Raw genomic sequence first — 17,849 nt, forward strand, 5'->3', positions numbered from 1 at the left:
AAATGCTCACAAGCTCATTTTTGTGTCCTCTCTCTATCAGCCTGTCGGCCAGCACGCTGTCCTGTTCATCAGGAAGCAGTCGAGGATCTCTGACCTCCAGCCGGGGCTCCCTGGCCACCACCTCCAGCCTGGGGTCCACCTCCTCCCTCAGCTTCACTGACATTTACCTGGAGCAGCCTGAGCTGACTGACCCTGACTTCCAGAACAAATTGGACAGCCTCCTGCAGGAGGGCGGACAGGGAGGCTACCGTCCCTCCAGTTCCATCACCACCATACACGAGCACGAAGTGGTGACGGGCTGCGGAAAGAGTGATGTGGGGCGGACTGAGTTCAGAGCAAGGAAGGATGGAGGATTAGGAGGAGACGCGGGGAGTTCTTCTGCAGGAGGTGTGGCTGGTGTTGAAGTGGAGCCTGGATCATCCAGAATTCAGGCACTCAGACTGTCAGAAACCCCTCACTCCATGAGCTCCTTGTCTCCACGCTCCTCTATCTCCTCGCTGTCTCCACCGTGCTCCCCACTTGTCACAGACACTAGTTTTCTGTCTGGTGATGGCTTCACAGGCCAGACGCAACCCGCCGAATTGGGCCTGGAGCTGGAGATCCACAGCAGACTTGCAGAGCTAGAGCTGGGCCTAGACTCCCAGGAGCAGCAGCAGGAGGAGGAGCGTGACAGTCGTCAGGGGCTGAAGGCGAAGAACAACCACAACGCCACACTGGGGGAGGAGGTCAGAGGTAAGGAGGATTCTTTCTTTTCTGTATTTTCATCCACTGTGATGAAGCACTTTAGACTTTGTTTAATAATTGAAACAGTGATGAAATGTTTGACATGGGAGAAATTTAATGAGATGCACCGTACTGTGGCCTCATGGTTAGAATTAAGTTCATTTTTGTTACCGCCACCAAAGACTTAATGTTTTCAGAAATGTTTGATTGTCTAACATTAGTCAAGGATATGAGTGGGATGTGGGCCAAGGGGGGAAACCAGGGTGGATCCAGGAATGATGTTTGTCTCGCTGTTAGTTGAGTGATGTTTGATGGAAGAAGGGTTGAGTTCTGTTTGAGTCCAGTGGCAACCCAACGTGTATTGCTTTCATACTGGGTACACACGATCTGTGGACCAAAATCTTGGATGAGTTTGCATGTGAGCACTCTGTAAGCTGGTCACAGGTGCATTCACTTATTCATTTTCTGAACCCACTTATTCCAATCAAGAGTCACTGGCCGGGGGTGGGGGGGTGGGGGGGGGGGTGTGTACCTATCCCAGTAGTCAGTGAGCGAAAGGCAGAGACACTTAGGACAGGCCACCAGCCAATTGAAGGACCACATATAGACTGACAAACACATTCACACCTACGGTCAATTTGAAGTTTCCAGCTCACCTAACCTGCAAAGTCCACACAGGTCGGAAACAAGCCCGGAACCTACTTGCTGTGAGGCAGCAGTGCTGACCACCAACCTGTCATGCTTCTCTCCTGCCGTGGAGCCTGTCAGCTTCTTGATCTCTTTGACAATCAACTTTTTGTACAGCAGCAACCACAACCTTCCAAATGCTGTTCAAACCGGTGTATTGTTTTCTCTCACTGACAGTATCAGATGTAAAAAGGACACAAGGTCTCAATGGGGTGGACGTTTGGTGAGGAAGGTGGTCATGTCATTATTCTGTCGTCTTTGGGGCTGTGGGCTTGCCAAGCTGTGGACAACTTGGTGCAAGTGATGCAGGATTAGCCTGCATGAAAATCATGGCCTTCTTGAATGATTCCGACCTCAGAGGAAGTATCTTCAAATGACTGTCTGATCTAGAAGATAAAACAACACATGCAGGTTAAATGCAGAATCTTCGTCTTGAATCCAGATTGTCCTGGGGTTGCCAACCGGGACCGAAGGCGGTTCCATGGTGTCACGGATGAGGAAAAGCGCAGCACCAGTGCACGCGCCTGGACTTGAGTTGACTTGCATATTAAATGGCACCGCAGCCTGCGACTGTTTTGCTGAAGGCTTTGGTTTTAGTTTACTCAGTGTAGTAACTGCAGATGGCTGCAGGCTCGTGATGCCGATTACTAAAAAGGTGAGACACATCGTCATGAATCGTCGGTTTTGACACCGTGTAACAGAACAAAGTGACCGTGGTGATGTAACCGTTTTACTTGTTTCTCTCTTTGATAAAACACTGGCATTTAATTGGCCGGCAGCTTGGTGCTCGCTGCGTGTGTGTCAGGAGGAATTTAATATTTAGTGTGAAACCTGATTGCTGGTGGGATCAGCGAGGCCGGGAGTGCTGAAGAGGAGCAAAGTGTTGGGTTACAGGTACTGTGGGGTTCCAGCTCATCGTGTCTAGATGTTATTTCGGATGGGGGATGGGGGTTGGGGGGGGGCAGTCTTCTCATTTTGCTGAAGCCAGTATTGAAGTGGAATTAAAATGAAATAAGCAGAGTGAAATGAGTTGAGCTTTAAGTGAAGCTTCCTGCTTCTGTGGTAAGTGACTCCTCAAGTGAAAGGTGCACACGGTGTCTGGTTTCTCTCTCTCTCTCTCTCTCTCTCTCTCTCTCTCCAAACGATGCTGAAACATTTAGTCGTCATCAGAAAAGTGACAGTTTTGACAAATTCCTTTGTATTTTTTTGTGTGATTCTGCTAAGGAAATGGTTGTTTTGTGGGAGTTGTTTCTTACACAACTGGAAACCCCTGTCTCAATCTCTCGTATTATTATAATACCATCCACAAACAAAAATTTGGTATGTGAAGAGCATCCTCGTCTATCTGTCCATAAATCTTGTAAGCACAACTCTTCCAATACCATTTGGTCAATTTGAATGAAATGAAGGATAATAATAGTCACCCAACACTTTCAGTCATAGATAATTTTAATTTTGTTGTTGCTTTTTTGAATACATCATATTTGTCGATTTTCACTTCCCACCTGCTCTTTTTTGTGTTGTATTTGCGTGGGTTCCCTCTGGGTGCTCCGGCTTCCTTCCACCTCCAGACACACGGTTTCAGTGAATTGATGACTCTAAATTGACTGTAGATGTGTGTATGTGTGAGTGTATTTGTTTGACTGTTTGTGACTATTTATACTCTGCTTGTCGGCCCTGTGAAAGACTGGTGGTCTGTCGCGGGTGTACCTCGCCTGTCACCCAATGACTACTAGGACATTACTACATCCATCCACACAAGCCAGCAGACAGGAATTTCTATCAGTTTAATTGCCCAGAAAACAAAAGGGTGGGATCTTTGACATTTTCTCTCATCTTTAGATTCTGCCCCCCAGCGAAGCGTGGGCGGTGGGTCGAAAAAGATGGGTGTGACCTCTGCTGTGTCTGATGAATCAGTGGCGGGTGACAGTGGGGTGTACGAACCAGCGGACCGCAGGTATGAAGGATTTTACAGACTGTGTGTTATACATGACGTATATGTTTTTATCAGAAATCTCCTGTTGTACCATTTGGAAAACTGCCAACACTCACATTTATGTTTTCTCTTTGTGGGTTTACGTTTTCCATTATTATGACAAAAATTACTTTTGTTTTGTGTTTTACTTTTGTGTTTTATAATATTTAAATTATTTTGATTGGCATTTGTTTTCCTTTTATCCTTATTTAATTATTGCTGAACTATTGAACATGATTGACAAAGTATTATGAATCAGCGAATGGAAAGTATCACCTGTCTGATCTATATGAATGTATTTGTTTTGCCAGTTATTAAGTTAACCCTTTTTTATACACGACTTGTGCCATTATGAGGCAAGTTGTATTCCCTAGAATTGTTTTATTGTTGAACAAATACAGTGCTGTCAAACCTGCATGTTTAACAAAGGAAATATGTGAATTTGGCTTCCTGGTGGGAATATCTGTGTGTGCACAAGTATGAGGCAACTCGAGGCAATTAGTGTGCAGACTTATTATGTAACAAAATGGAAAAACTAAAGTTTACCATCTCACTTGTTGATTTTTATTATAACAAAACAAACAACTCAAAATTAACAAATAAACTCTATTGAGTTTTCAGGATTATATAGTGACCAATATAGCCACCCTTGGAGCATGGGGAGCTTGTTGTTATTCTCTCAACTTTGAGGCCTTTGCTGGTGAGCCTGACAGTGAAGTACTTGAATGCATGTGATGGACCTTTGTCCTGCATAAAAAAAAAATCTTCGCCTTCTTAATTGATTAAGACTTTTTTCCTGTAATACTACTTTAAGAAAGTATCTTTTAAAAATTGGCAGTAGGTTTGGGAGTTGAACCCATAGCAGTACTCCTCCTCGCTTTTAGTGATCCAGCCCCAGCTTCTGAGTCTTGTTCAATGGTGGTCGTGTTTCAGCGTTCCTTTCCTTTGCCATGTCTCTGAGCACTGTACACTGGCACTTGTACTTCTGGACGCTCCAGGTTGGTTGCAGTTCTGGAATCTGGTGGCACTGGAGGTTAATGGGTTCCTGGTAGCGTCACATTTAATTCTTCTGACGTCTTTTTCAGTTCATTTGTATGTTTTCTTCTCCACACGAGTTTTGGCTGAGGTAAAGAGTCTGCCAAATAATTAGTCGCACCTTATCAGTTGTTAATCACTTTACTAACCTAAAGTGATTAACACCCACCCTCATTACCTGAATGAATACATATCAATCAATTTTTTTATATAGCGCCAAATCACAACAAACAGTTGCCCCAAGGCGCTTTATATTGTAAGGCAAGGCCATACAATAATTATGTAAAACCCCAACGGTCAAAACAACCCCCTGTGAGCAAGCACTTGGCTACAGTGGGAAGGAAAAACTCCCTTTTAACAGGAAGAAACCTCCAGCAGAACCAGGCTCAGGGAGGGGCAGTCTTCTGCTGGGACTGGTTGGGGCTGAGGGAGAGAACCAGGAAAAAGACATGCTGTGGAGGGGAGCAGAGATCGATCACTAATGATTAAATGCAGAGTGGTGCATACAGAGCAAAAAGAGAAAGAAACAGTGCATCATGGGAACCCCCCAGCAGTCTACGTCTATAGCAGCATAACTAAGGGATGGTTCAGGGTCACCTGATCCAGCCCTAACTATAAGCTTTAGCAAAAAGGAAAGTTTTAAGCCTAATCTTAAAAGTAGAGAGGGTGTCTGTCTCCCTGATCTGAATTGGGAGCTGGTTCCACAGGAGAGGAGCCTGAAAGCTGAAGGCTCTGCCTCCCATTCTACTCTTACAAACCCTAGGAACTACAAGTAAGCCTGCAGTCTGAGAGCGAAGCGCTCTATTGGGGTGATATGGTACTACGAGGTCCCTAAGATAAGATGGGACCTGATTATTCAAAACCTTATAAGTAAGAAGAAGAATTTTAAATTCTATTCTAGAATTAACAGGAAGCCAATGAAGAGAGGCCAATATGGGTGAGATATGCTCTCTCCTTCTAGTCCCCGTCAGTACTCTAGCTGCAGCATTTTGAATTAACTGAAGGCTTTTTAGGGAACTTTTAGGACAACCTGATAATAATGAATTACAATAGTCCAGCCTAGAGGAAATAAATGCATGAATTAGTTTTTCAGCATCACTCTGAGACAAGACCTTTCTGATTTTAGAGATATTGCGTAAATGCAAAAAAGCAGTCCTACATATTTGTTTAATATGCGCTTTGAATGACATATCCTGATCAAAAATGACTCCAAGATTTCTCACAGTATTACTAGAGGTCAGGGTAATGCCATCCAGAGTAAGGATCTGGTTAGACACCATGTTTCTAAGATTTGTGGGGCCAAGTACAATAACTTCAGTTTTATCTGAGTTTAAAAGCAGGAAATTAGAGGTCATCCATGTCTTTATGTCTGTAAGACAATCCTGCAGTTTAGCTAATTGGTGTGTGTCCTCTGGCTTCATGGATAGATAAAGCTGGGCATCATCTGCGTAACAATGAAAATTTAAGCAATACCGTCTAATAATACTGCCTAAGGGAAGCATGTATAAAGTGAATAAAATTGGTCCTAGCACAGAACCTTGTGGAACTCCATAATTAACTTTAGTCTGTGAAGAAGATTCCCCATTACAGCTTCTCCCCCCCCCCCCCCCCCCCCCCCCCCCATCTATCATCCGAGAATATTTCCATCCAAGCAAAATTCAGGCTTTTCCTTGGAAAATATGGATAGAGATAAGGCCAAAATATTCCCTTGCCTAATAATTGTGCATGCAGAATATCAGTGAATAAAAGTGAATAACAATGTCCGCTGTTGATACCAGTGTCCTGCTGTTTCAGGTCACGTTGACCAGTATGTACAAGTAGAGAACTGTCACCTGTTTTATTTCCTTCATGTTACAAAGTAATTTTACACTGTTGCAGAATGTGACATTTTATAACCCACATTGTACGATTTACCCAGTGTACATATTGTTCCTCCAGGTCGGGTCTTCCTAGTGAGCTCTTCTATGAGGAGCGTTTGAGCCTGGCTTGTTCCCAGGTGCAGCTAGGTTTCCGCTATGAGTCCAGAGACCAGCGCTTCACCATTTATGTCATGCAGATGTCCAACTGCAGTGCTCTTGCTCTGCCAGCTGACCACAAACTGTAAGTTACTGAGTGGCTTTCACTCTCAATTGGATAAGGAGCTGGGTTCCCAATATGTAGACCTGGATTTGATTCCTGGTCATGCTACCTGTCTGTGTCTTTGGGCAAGACACGTCATCTCTATTCCATTCCACCCACTTGTAAGTGGGTGCAGGCTTTGGCTGGGGACGTTGCATGCATCAGACTGGTGTTCTATCCAGCAGATGCTACAAAATTAGAAGATATACACAATGGCACCAACAGGCCTCAATGTCTATGTAGGACTTTCTTCTTTTCAGCACATCTTCTTCTGAATTCTTTCAAATTCAGGAATGTTAGTTTTAAACACAATTATTTTTATACATCCATCAAGACCCCAAGTATGGATCTAACACTTGCTTATTTACTTACTTCCTAGAATATTGATACCTGTTACATAAACACAATACATTAAATCATGATTTAAACATGGTATTTGGTTTTAATCTTCATCTGGTTTGTAGATCATAGTGGATTCAAATATAGCCCCAGCTATTGACTGTGTTGGATTTAGGAAATGTTTGGAGTTTCCCCAGTGATGTCACAAGGAAACCCAGCAACAAAAATAAGTATAGCTGCTCTTGTTGATAAATCTTGTGTGGCACGATAGCATGCTAACATCCAACATTCTTATCACAAAGGTTCAGTCGAAACCTTAAGCCCTGTTTCCACCAAGTGGTGTGGGTCAGTACAGCATGGTACGGCACGCTATTTTGTGCATTTCCACATCCAAATTTAGGAAGAGGTATCAAAATAACCGACCCCTACCGTACCAATTTTTTCGCGTCCCAAAATTATGAACTGGTAATAAAAAGGGAGGTGCCAGCCCACTGCTGTGCATTGATTGGCTCAACAGGTAAAAAGCGAAAGCTGCAGTCCTCATACGAACAGTTCAGACTATTTCAAATCCTAAAACCATTCAGACACTGAATAAATATAAAGTCTTAATCTTACCTGTTACATTGTTTCTGTCCGATTCATCATCACAGCCTGGTGAAAACTTATCCACATAAAGCATCCTTATTTTAGAACACGACGTCTGAAAATACTTTAGTTCCTTGCTGTGGCTGAAGAAACATAGCATTTTAAAAGAAGTCCCTCTGTGTTTTCTGTGTTTCTCAGCCTGAACCAGAGAATGCTGGCACTTTGTCCCACAGCAAGAATATTAACTAATTTTAAAAGTTGAAAGAGTCACAGTGCCTCATTCATTCATGTCAAAGGCTTTGTTATGGAGCCTACTAGTGTCACTGTTTTTAAGGGGGTCATAAATTTTAATTGCTCTCTTTTGAACTTAAAGAATTAGTGGATATCGTCCTAATTCTGCTCTGCATGCATTGTGTTGTGTTTTCTGTTGGACGCGGAGGATGTATTTGCAGAATTCTGCATCCAGAGGCTCAGTTTGGTGTTTGTCCTGTTTTGCAATATCTTGGTTGGCGAGCGGACCCCAGACCTCGCAGCCATAAAGAGAAATGGGTTCTATGACGGAGTCCAATAATTTGAGCCAGATTTGAATTGGGATGTCTACTTTGGCATTCCTTTTGATGGCATAAAAAGCCCTTCTTGCCTCGTCTCTCAGGTCTTTACAACTTTGTTGAAATTGCCTGTGGTGCTGATGTATATTCCGAGGTAGTTGTAGTTTTTTGTGTGTTCGTCTTCCAGGAAGAAATTATATTTGTGTGACTGGAGTCTCTCTCTCGCTCACTCACTCACTCACTCACGCGCCCACACACACACACACACACACACACACACACACACACACACACACACACACACACACACACACACACACACAGAGTTTCTCACTCAAGCACGCCTCTGTGGCTTTGTGATTTGTATTCTGCTAATGTTACCGTGCACATTCCTCTCCCTGATTCATTCAGCATGTCATTGTGATTCAGTCCTTCACTGGCGATGATTTGTGGTGGAAAAATACTGAAGAGCTTCATTTGTGTAATTTTCAAAAGTGTTTCTTTGCAAGCAGAAACAAGGGGCTTTGGTGACGCATGGCTCAGTATGTTGCACTGGGAACTGTGGTGATTGGTGAAATCTACAGGAAACAAAGGTGGTAAAATTTGGAAAGTTGTGGTGGTTGGACAAAATTGGACGGGCGTGAAAAATACACCGGAATAGAAATTTGTTAATTGTTGTGATCGCAGAGTCACAGCTTCCTGTTAATTACAGCTGATGATACCTGAAGCATTTTTGAGAATCCTGATCATGTGTAGGGTGAGTTTTTTTCTCGTCACGTGTTCTTGGCGGTTTGTTCTGTCAGAAGTGTGTTAACTTTCTGGAAAATGCTGCTTGGTGAGACATTCATGTAGTGATGTGAAAAAGGGATAAAAGACTTTCACATTCAGTCATGTTGGATATAACTGATTACAGAAAATGTCGTCACACATATACGGACGAAAAATACTTCACCAGAAAGTGTTTGTTGTGACCAAACAAGCTGCTGGTTCAACCAGTGTTCCTGTTTCCCGTAGGTACCTGCGTGTGGTGGTGCTGCCCTGCGTGGAGGCCACACCCTGCTTGTTCAGGACGCGCGGGGCTTTGCCTCAGGACACTGTGGACTTCAACGAGGTGTTCGGCATGCAGATATCCCACAGTGTACTGCGACAGAAGACCTTGCGAGTTGACGTCTGCAGAACCAGCAAGTCAGGCCATGAAGAGTGTCTGGTTAGTTCCACCTGGTTTAAATCAATATTTCACAGCGTCTGTTTTACTCTGCAGACCCTGAACGCACTACACATCTCAAAAAAATATTACAGAGGCAACATGTCAACCTGATACTGATTCTATTCATGATGCAGAATTTCAGCAGCAGACTGGACAGTGATGAACATATGTGTCACAGCCGTGCACACCTGGTCCAGTCACTGGTGCAGGCTCAGAAGCAGAGTAGGTCCTGATTAGTGCCTTGCTGGGAGATGGCTTGGGGATACCAGGAACTGTCAGCTTGTTTCTCCACACAGAACTGGAGCTGTGCCAGTTTGGGCATTCGGCATAATACTTGTGCCAAATTCCAACACAGATCCAGCAACCAGGGGTGTGCGGCTTACGTTCAATAGGACTGTGTTGCATTGAAGGGAGTATGCTGTCCACTGAGTGCCCATATAGTTATAATACATGTAAACATGATTGCACATTGTGGTAAATACCACTGTAGCCCTCTGTCCTCAAAAATTGTGTAAAAATAAGATGACTCGTGAATCCACTGAAACACAGACGACACCTTGAAGGCATTGCATGCTTCAGTGGCTGTGATTGCGTCACTGGTTTCAGCTTCACAGTAGAGTTTAATGGACAAACCCACTGTTTGAAGGAAATGTATGAAAGCTTAGTTACAGTTTACTACGTGTTCCCACTTCCGCTTTCCCACTGATCGAGTTCTGCATGAAGGAGAACAGGCTGACCATCATGCTTTGATCCAGATTCTAAAAATCGCACCTTTGACCCCAACATCAGTCTCTCAGCTGCTCTCAGGTCTGATGCCATGATACAGTGAGCATGCCCAGCATTGGAAAATCCTCACATAAATGTTGGGTCATCTCAGATGGCAATACAAATCACCACCACCAAACACAGCCATCAACAGTTAGCTCTGTTTGTGGGAAAAGCCTACCACATTCACTGTCTAAATGGGATTTTTGAGCGTGTTTCTGTAAAGTAGTTGTTGTTCACCATCTTGCAAAAAAAAATTCCACAGCTACGTGGTGAATAGTCTACTTTCTTTATAAATGGGGGGAGGGACAGCAGTTTCACAGGCAGGACTCTCAGGTACTACACCTGCACATGCAGAATTGTCATGCATTAAATATGCACACACTGCCAGACTGAGATCGCAAACAGGGGACAGAAAAGCTCAGAGCACAGAGGGAGTGTTACTTCATTCTCTGCATGGTGCACCGTTAATCTGCTGTATCTTTAAATACAAAAAAGTTCTTGGCTCATATATTAGTGTGTAAAATGACATTTAGGACATCTTGAATGACACCTGTGTTAGAAGTGATAAAACTCGTATGCAGGAGGTGACTGTAAAGTGTTACGCCAGCCGAAAGACACTAAAGGATAATTTGTGGGTGCATGCCATTTACCTTATTCCACCTTGTCTGAATCTTTAATACTGGAAATCAGATCAAATATCATGAAGATTTCTCCCCTGTAGGTTGTATAAACAGTATGTAAAGTACAATTGTATAAATTTGCTGTATGGATTAGATTATAACTACACAAACATGTAGAGCAGACTTTGTAATCAATCAGCCTGCACCAGTGACTCGTCTGGAAAAAGTGAGAGCAATGTGTGGTGCTTTTGAACTTGCCCCTTGTCTGTGGGACATCCACCAAAGGAGAAAATGTCAGTGCAGCCATACAACCCCAATTCCAATGAAGTTGGGACGTTGTGTGAAATGTAAATAAAGACAGAATACAATGATTTGCAAATCCTCTTCAACCTATATTCAGTTGAATATACCACAAAGACAAGATATTTAATGTTCAAACTGATAAACTTATTATTGTTTTTGTGCAAATATTTGCTAATTTTGAAATGGATGCCTGCAACACATTTCAAAAAAGCTGTGACAGTGGTATGTTTACCACTGTGTTACATCAGCTTTCCTTCTAACAACACTCAATAAGCATTTGGGAACTGAGGACACTAATTGTGAGTGTCATGATTGGGTATAAAAGGAGCATCCCCAAAAGGCTCAGCCGTTCAAAGCAAAGATGGGGCAAGGATCACCATTTTGTGAACAGCTGCATGGAAAAAATAGTCTAACAGTTTAAGAACAATGTTTCTCAACATTCAGTTGCAAGGAATTTAGGGATTCCATCATCTACAGTCCATAATATAATCAGAAGATTCAGAGAATCTGGAGAACTTTCTACACGTAAGCAGCAAGGCCAAAAACCAACATTGAATGCCAGTGACCTTCGATTCCTCAGGTGGCACTGCATTAAAACTGACATCATTGTGTAAAGGATCTTACCACGTGGGCTCAGGAACACTTCAGAAAACCATTGTCAGTTAACACATTTCGTTGCTATATCTACAAGTTAAAAAGTTAAAACTCTACCATGCAAAGTGAAAGCCATACATCAACAACATCCAGAAAAGCCGCCGCCTGCTCTGGGACTGAGCTCATTTGAAATGGACAGACGCAAAGTGGAAAAGTGTGCTGTGGTCTGATGACTCCACATTTCAAATTGTTTTTGGAAATCATGGACGTCATGTCCTTCAGACAAAAGAGGAAAAAGACCATCCAGATTGTTAGCAGTGCAAAGTTCAAAAGCCAAGATCTGTGATGGTATGGGGGTGTGTTAGTGCCCATGGCATGGGCAACTTGCGCATCTGTGATGGCACCATCTATGCTGAAAAGTACATCCAGGTTTTGGAGCAGCCATCCAAGCATCATCTTTTTCAGGGACGTCCCTGCTTATTTCAGCAAGACAATGCCAAGCCACATTCTGCACGTTACAACAGCGTGGCTTCATAGTAAAAGAGTGCGGGTACTAGACTGGCCTGCCCGCAGTCCAGACCTGTCGCCCATTGAAAATGTGTGGCGCATTATGAAGCGCAAAATACGACAACAGAGACCCCGGACTGTTGAACTACTGAAGTCGTATATCAAGCAAGAATGGGAAAGAATTCCACCTACAAAGCTTCAACAGTTTGGCAACAGCATTTTGAACCAATTGAGACAATTGAGTGCGGTAAACCAGAAAATAGAACATTGCAGTAGTCCAATCTAGAAGAGACAAATGCGTGAATCAGGGTCTTAGCATCAGCCATAGACAGGATGGGACGAATCTTCGCTATATTTTGCAGGTGGAAGAAAGCAGGCCTCGTAATATCTCTAATGTGGAGGTCAAAGGACAGTGTAGGATCAAAAATTACCCCAAGGTTCCTCGCTTTGTCAGTGTGATGTAAGGGGTGAGCCTAGGCTAAGCATTAGCTGATCAAATTGATGCCAATGTCTCACTGGACCAAGAACCATCATCTCGGTCTTATCAGAGTTTAAGAGTATCATCAGCATAACAATGAAAGGTAATCCCAAAATGCCACAATATGTGCCCAAGGGGTGCTATATAAAGGGAGAAAAACAGGGGGCCTAGGATGGCCCCTGTGGAACCCCAAATTTCATGTCAGGTTAGAGGTGGTATTATTGTACAAAACACAGTGAAAATGACTGGTCAAGTATGACGTCTACCATACAAGGGCCCTCCCAGTAATTCCAAAAAGATTCTCCAGCCTATCGAGTAGAATATGATGATCCACGGTATCAAACGCAGCACTGATATCTAACAGCACCAAAACCGTAGTGGTGTCTGAATCCATTGCAAGCAGAAGGTCATACCTGGCTTAAAATGCAGTTAAAGAAGCTTAATTACTTTTTAAACCATCTCACCATTATAGAACAGTTGAGATCTGAGCTGTCTTTAGTTTATTCATGATATTTTCAATGCAATGACTCCTCTCTTGTAGCTTCCTTACTCATGGTATTGTGAGTGGTTACATTTACATGAAGTATCTCAACCACATCTGAGATACTGTCAATGGTGCATTCCCAGGTTTCCCTACATAGGTCTACATACAATGGAAATGAGTCTTTGAGACTTTTTTAATGACATCTCTGCTTATGTACTCTTGTACATGTACAACCCCAATTCCAATGAAGATGGAACATTGTGTAAAATGTAAATAAAAAACAGAATACAATGATTTGAAAATCCTCTTCAACCTATATTCAATTGAATACACCACAAGGGATATATGATGATTGGATATAAAAGGAGCATCCCCAAAAGGCTCAGCCATTCACAAGCAAAGATGGGGCGAGGATCACCACTTTGTCAACAACTGCGTGAAAAAAATAGTCCAACAGTTTAAGAACAATGTTTCTCATCGTTCAGTTGCAAGGAATTTAGGGATTCCATCATCTACAGTCCATAATATAATCAGAAGATTCAGAGAATCTGGAGAACTTTCTACACGTAAGCAGCAAGGCCAAAAACCAACATTGAATGCCAGTGACCTTCGATTCCTCAGGTGGCACTGCATTAAAAACCGACATCATTGTGTAAAGGATCTTACCACGTGGGCTCAGGAACACTTCAGAAAACCATTGTCAGTTAACACAGTTCGTTGCTATATCTACAAGTTAAAAAGTTAAAACTCTACCATGCAAAGTGAAAGCCATACATCAACAACATCCAGAAAAGCCGCCGCCTGCTCTGGGCCTGAGCTCATTTGAAATGGACAGACGCAAAGTGGAAAAATGTGCTGTGGTCTGATGACTCCACATTTCAAATTGTTTTTGGAAATCATGGACGTCATGTCCTCCAGACAAAAGAGGAAAAAGACCATCCAGATTGTTAGCAGTGCAAAGTTCAAAAGCCAGGATCTGTGATGGTATGGGGGTATGTTAGTGCCCATGGCATGGGCAACTTGCGCATCTGTGATGGCATCAATGCTGAAAGGTACATCCAGGTTTTGGAGCAACCATCCATGCAACATCTTTTTCAGAGACATCCCTGCTTATTTCAGCAAGACAATGCCAAGCCACATTCTGCACATGTTACAACAGCGTGGTTTCATAGTAAAAGAGTGTGGGTACTAGACTGGCCTGCCCGCAGTCCAGACCTGTCGCCCATTGAAAATGTGTGGCTTATTATGAAGCGCAAAATACGACAACAGAGACCCCGGACTGTTGAACAACTGAAGTTGTACATCAAGCAAGAATGGGAAAGAATTCCACCTACAAAGCTTCAACAAGTAGTGTCCTCATTTCCCAAACACTTATTGAGTGTTGTTAGAAGGAAAGGTGATGTAACACAGTGGTAAACGTACCTCGTCCCAGCTTTTTTGAAATGCATTGCAGGCATCCATTTCAAAATGAGCAAATATTTGCACATAAACAATAAAGTTTATCAGATTGAACAATAAATATCTTGTCTTTGTGGTGTATTCAGTTGAATATAGGTTGAAGAGGATTTGCAAATCATTGTATTCTGTTTTTATTTACATTTTACACTCTTCATGTGAAAAATGAGAATGGCTAGAGAGGGACCTAGAGTGCAAATGGACAGTGACCATCAGAGCAGTGAATCAGAGAAATCAAATATTATTTATGATTATTTTATAATGGTTTCTTTCTCAGGCACAAATAAGCATGGACACACCACAGCACAAGCTTCTTCCTCTTGCCATGTCAGTCATTCATATGCACAGACATGAAATTAGATGCACATGCACCAGATGTGTTTAAGCTGGGCTGCCTAATTTGGAACCACATTTGGTTGGAGCCACATTTGTCTGGCACGCTTTTCTTTTTTTTAGGTGTACCATAGCAATTAAGCTCTCTGCAAATTAGTAAGTTACTGTTGAGCAGATTTTTATTTAGAAATTTTATTTTAGATTAAGAATTTTAATTCTCTATAAAATATAACACATTTAACTTTAGAATTATTGTATATATGGATTTCACAGAAGATCAACATTTAATTTTGGCTCTTGGGACTCCATCCAGATTAATTTATGAAAAGAGTTTGGGCATCTCTGTAAGGAAAGAAGAAATTTAAAAAGAACATCCGCCTTCAAAGAGGCTTTATTTTCACACAATGCAGCCCCATTTCTTTAACACTAACTGAAGTGCAGCTGTTTATTTTTAAGTTTTGTGTTATGAGTGATGTTTTGTGCATGTTGGTGGGGAAAGTTTATTTGGGAGAAAAAGGTTTTTCGTTTTTGTCATTTATTGCAATTGTATTATTTTTTCTCTTTACTGCAATTTTGCACAATTACTGTTCTCAAATAACTATACAAGGTCTGTCCATAAAGTATCATACCTTTTTTTTTTTTTTTTTAAACTATATGGATTTGATTCATATGTTTTCACGTCAGACAAGCTTGAACCCTTGTGCGCATGCGTGAGTTTTTCCACACCTGTCGGTGACGTCATTCGCCTGTGAGCACGCCTTGTGGAAGGAGTGGTCCCGCCCCGTCGTCGGATTTTCATTGTCTGGAAATGGCGGAATGATTTGGGGTTTTTTTTCCATCAGAATTTTTTCAGAAGCTGTTAGAGACTGGCACCTGGAAAGTATTCGAAAAATGTATCTGGCTTTCGGTGAAAATTTTACGGGCTTCACAGAGAATAAGGTCTGGTAGTACAGCTTTAACGACCCCTTTAAGGACGCTCAGCGCGCCGCGCTCCGAGCTGCGACGACACGGCACAAGCCACCGGACCATTTCTGAGCTGATGGCTCTGTGGATACGAGACCGTCGTGTGCTCTTTCTCTGGTTATCACAAGAGCTGGACATCAGCCATTTTCTGGCAGATTTCACTTTTAACAAGAGATTTTGTCATGGAAAGCCGCGCGGAGGCTTCGCGCGTCACGACCGATTCACTTTGGAAGCGAGACAAAGGAACACCTCCGTTTCGGCGTGTCAAAGGACAAGTTTGGACATGTCTCTCGGCTTTCAATGCTTACCAGTCCAGTAAGTATCAGTGAAATTGTGGAGACCACTCCTTCCACAAGGCGTGCTCACAGGCGAATGATGTCACCGACAGGTGTGGAAAAACTCACGCATGCGCACAAGGGTTCAAGCTTGTCTGACGTGAAAACATATGAATCAAATCCATATAGTTAAAAAAAAATAAAAAGGTACGATACTTTATGGACAGACCTCGTATTACCGTATTCAAAATATGTCCTAATAATGCAGTTAAGAGTACAATAATAGCTGCCGTAACGATGCTTTATCCTTTCAGAAGCATTTATATGAAAATTTCGAAAGGAAAAAAAATATGCCTTAATATATTCTCTTTCCATCTGAGCTTTAAAGTTATACCTTGATATAAATTTTAGGCCCTACTCCCATTTTCAGAACTCCCTTTACTGGAAATGTCACAGATTGGATGTCATCTCTGATGTGGCTGCTTTGAAACAGAAACACACAAAATAATAGAACCAGTGTACTTTTCTTAAAATGAAAGGAGAAAAAAAATTATTCACCCTTCCCTTCTCTCCTGTCAGGCTGGAGCTCAGATCAGCCTGGCTGACGTCAGCTGTTCCAAGGAGAGATGCACCAAGTGGTACAACCTTCTGAGTCGAGCCTTCATGCCAGACATCAGCAGCAAAGGGAAGAGCAGCAAAGAAGTCAGCAGCTCTGACAAGGTACAGTGGAGGCACACTGCCACCTACTGGTGTGTTTATTATGAACCGACTATTCAGAATCATTAATATTCAGAAGTGAAAATTATCACAAGCCACTGACTCAAACTCAGCACTGAAAATGAAACACCTTAACACTTCACAAATCACCACTAATCCTGCCACCAGCCCTGAGGGAGACCGCATCACATCACACTCCAAACCTCCGAGACATTTTGCTTGTTGGCAAGAAATTAAATCCGGTGTAATTTAGCCACTGTATATCCAATTTATATAAGGTTATCATTGATTTAAAGCTTTTTAACAGTTCTAAAAATTTCAATTTTAATTTATTTCATTTTATATAGCGCCAAATCACAACAAAGTTGCCTCGAGGTGCTTCACACAAGTAAGGTTTAACCTTACCAACCCCCAGAGCAAGCACACAGGCGACAGTGGTAAGCAAAAACTACCTCTGAGGATGAAACATCAAGCAGACCAGACTCAAAGGGGTGACCCTCTGCTTGGGCCATGCTACAGACACAAATATGACACAATTTAAAAAACAATTCCTAATAAAATGAATAAAAAGAGTGCATCTTAAGTCTGCACTTGAAAGTCTCAAGAGAATCTGACTGTTTTATTGACGCAGGGAGATCATTCCAAAAAAACTGTGACACGATAATAGAAAGCTCTGTGACCTGCAGACTTTTTATTCACCCTAGGGACACATAGTAGTCCTGCATCCTGAGATTACAAAGCCTGGGCTGGTACATAGGGTTTAATTAGGTCAGCTAGGTAGGGAGGTGCCAGTCTGTGAACAGTTTTATAGGCTAGTAGCAGAACCTTAAAATCTGATGTCACAGGGACAGGAAGCCAGTGAAGAAACGCCAAAATGGGTGTAATGTGGTCAAACGTTCTGCTTCGTGTCAAAGGTCTGGCAGCAGCATTTTGAACCAATTGAGACAATTGAGTGCGGTAAAAATAGAACATTGCAGTAGTCCAATCTAGAAGAGACAAATGCATGAATCAGGGTCTTAGCATCAGCCATAGACAGGATGGGACGAATCTTCGCTATATTTCGCAGGTGGAAGAAAGCAGTCCTCGTAATATCTCTAATGTGGAGGTCAAAGGACAGTGTAGGATCAAAAATTAC

The 17,849-nt window shown here is 42.5% G+C and overlaps 1 protein-coding gene across 1 annotated transcript in view; it reads left to right on the plus strand.

Moving 5' to 3' along the window:
* The window catches only part of wwc1 (WW and C2 domain containing 1), a 157,867-nt gene that overhangs the window by 115,119 nt on the left and 24,899 nt on the right, over positions 1 to 17,849 (plus strand). The window contains exons 11-15 of the mRNA XM_034177856.1: positions 41 to 732; positions 3,253 to 3,367; positions 6,359 to 6,520; positions 9,025 to 9,217; positions 16,577 to 16,717. Coding sequence (XP_034033747.1) covers positions 41 to 732; positions 3,253 to 3,367; positions 6,359 to 6,520; positions 9,025 to 9,217; positions 16,577 to 16,717 — 1,303 coding nt within the window. The remainder of the gene's footprint in view (positions 1 to 40; positions 733 to 3,252; positions 3,368 to 6,358; positions 6,521 to 9,024; positions 9,218 to 16,576; positions 16,718 to 17,849) is intronic.

Source organism: Thalassophryne amazonica, chromosome 9 (genome assembly GCF_902500255.1).
Source record: "Thalassophryne amazonica chromosome 9, fThaAma1.1, whole genome shotgun sequence".
In the NCBI taxonomy this organism is placed as follows: domain Eukaryota; kingdom Metazoa; phylum Chordata; class Actinopteri; order Batrachoidiformes; family Batrachoididae; genus Thalassophryne; species Thalassophryne amazonica.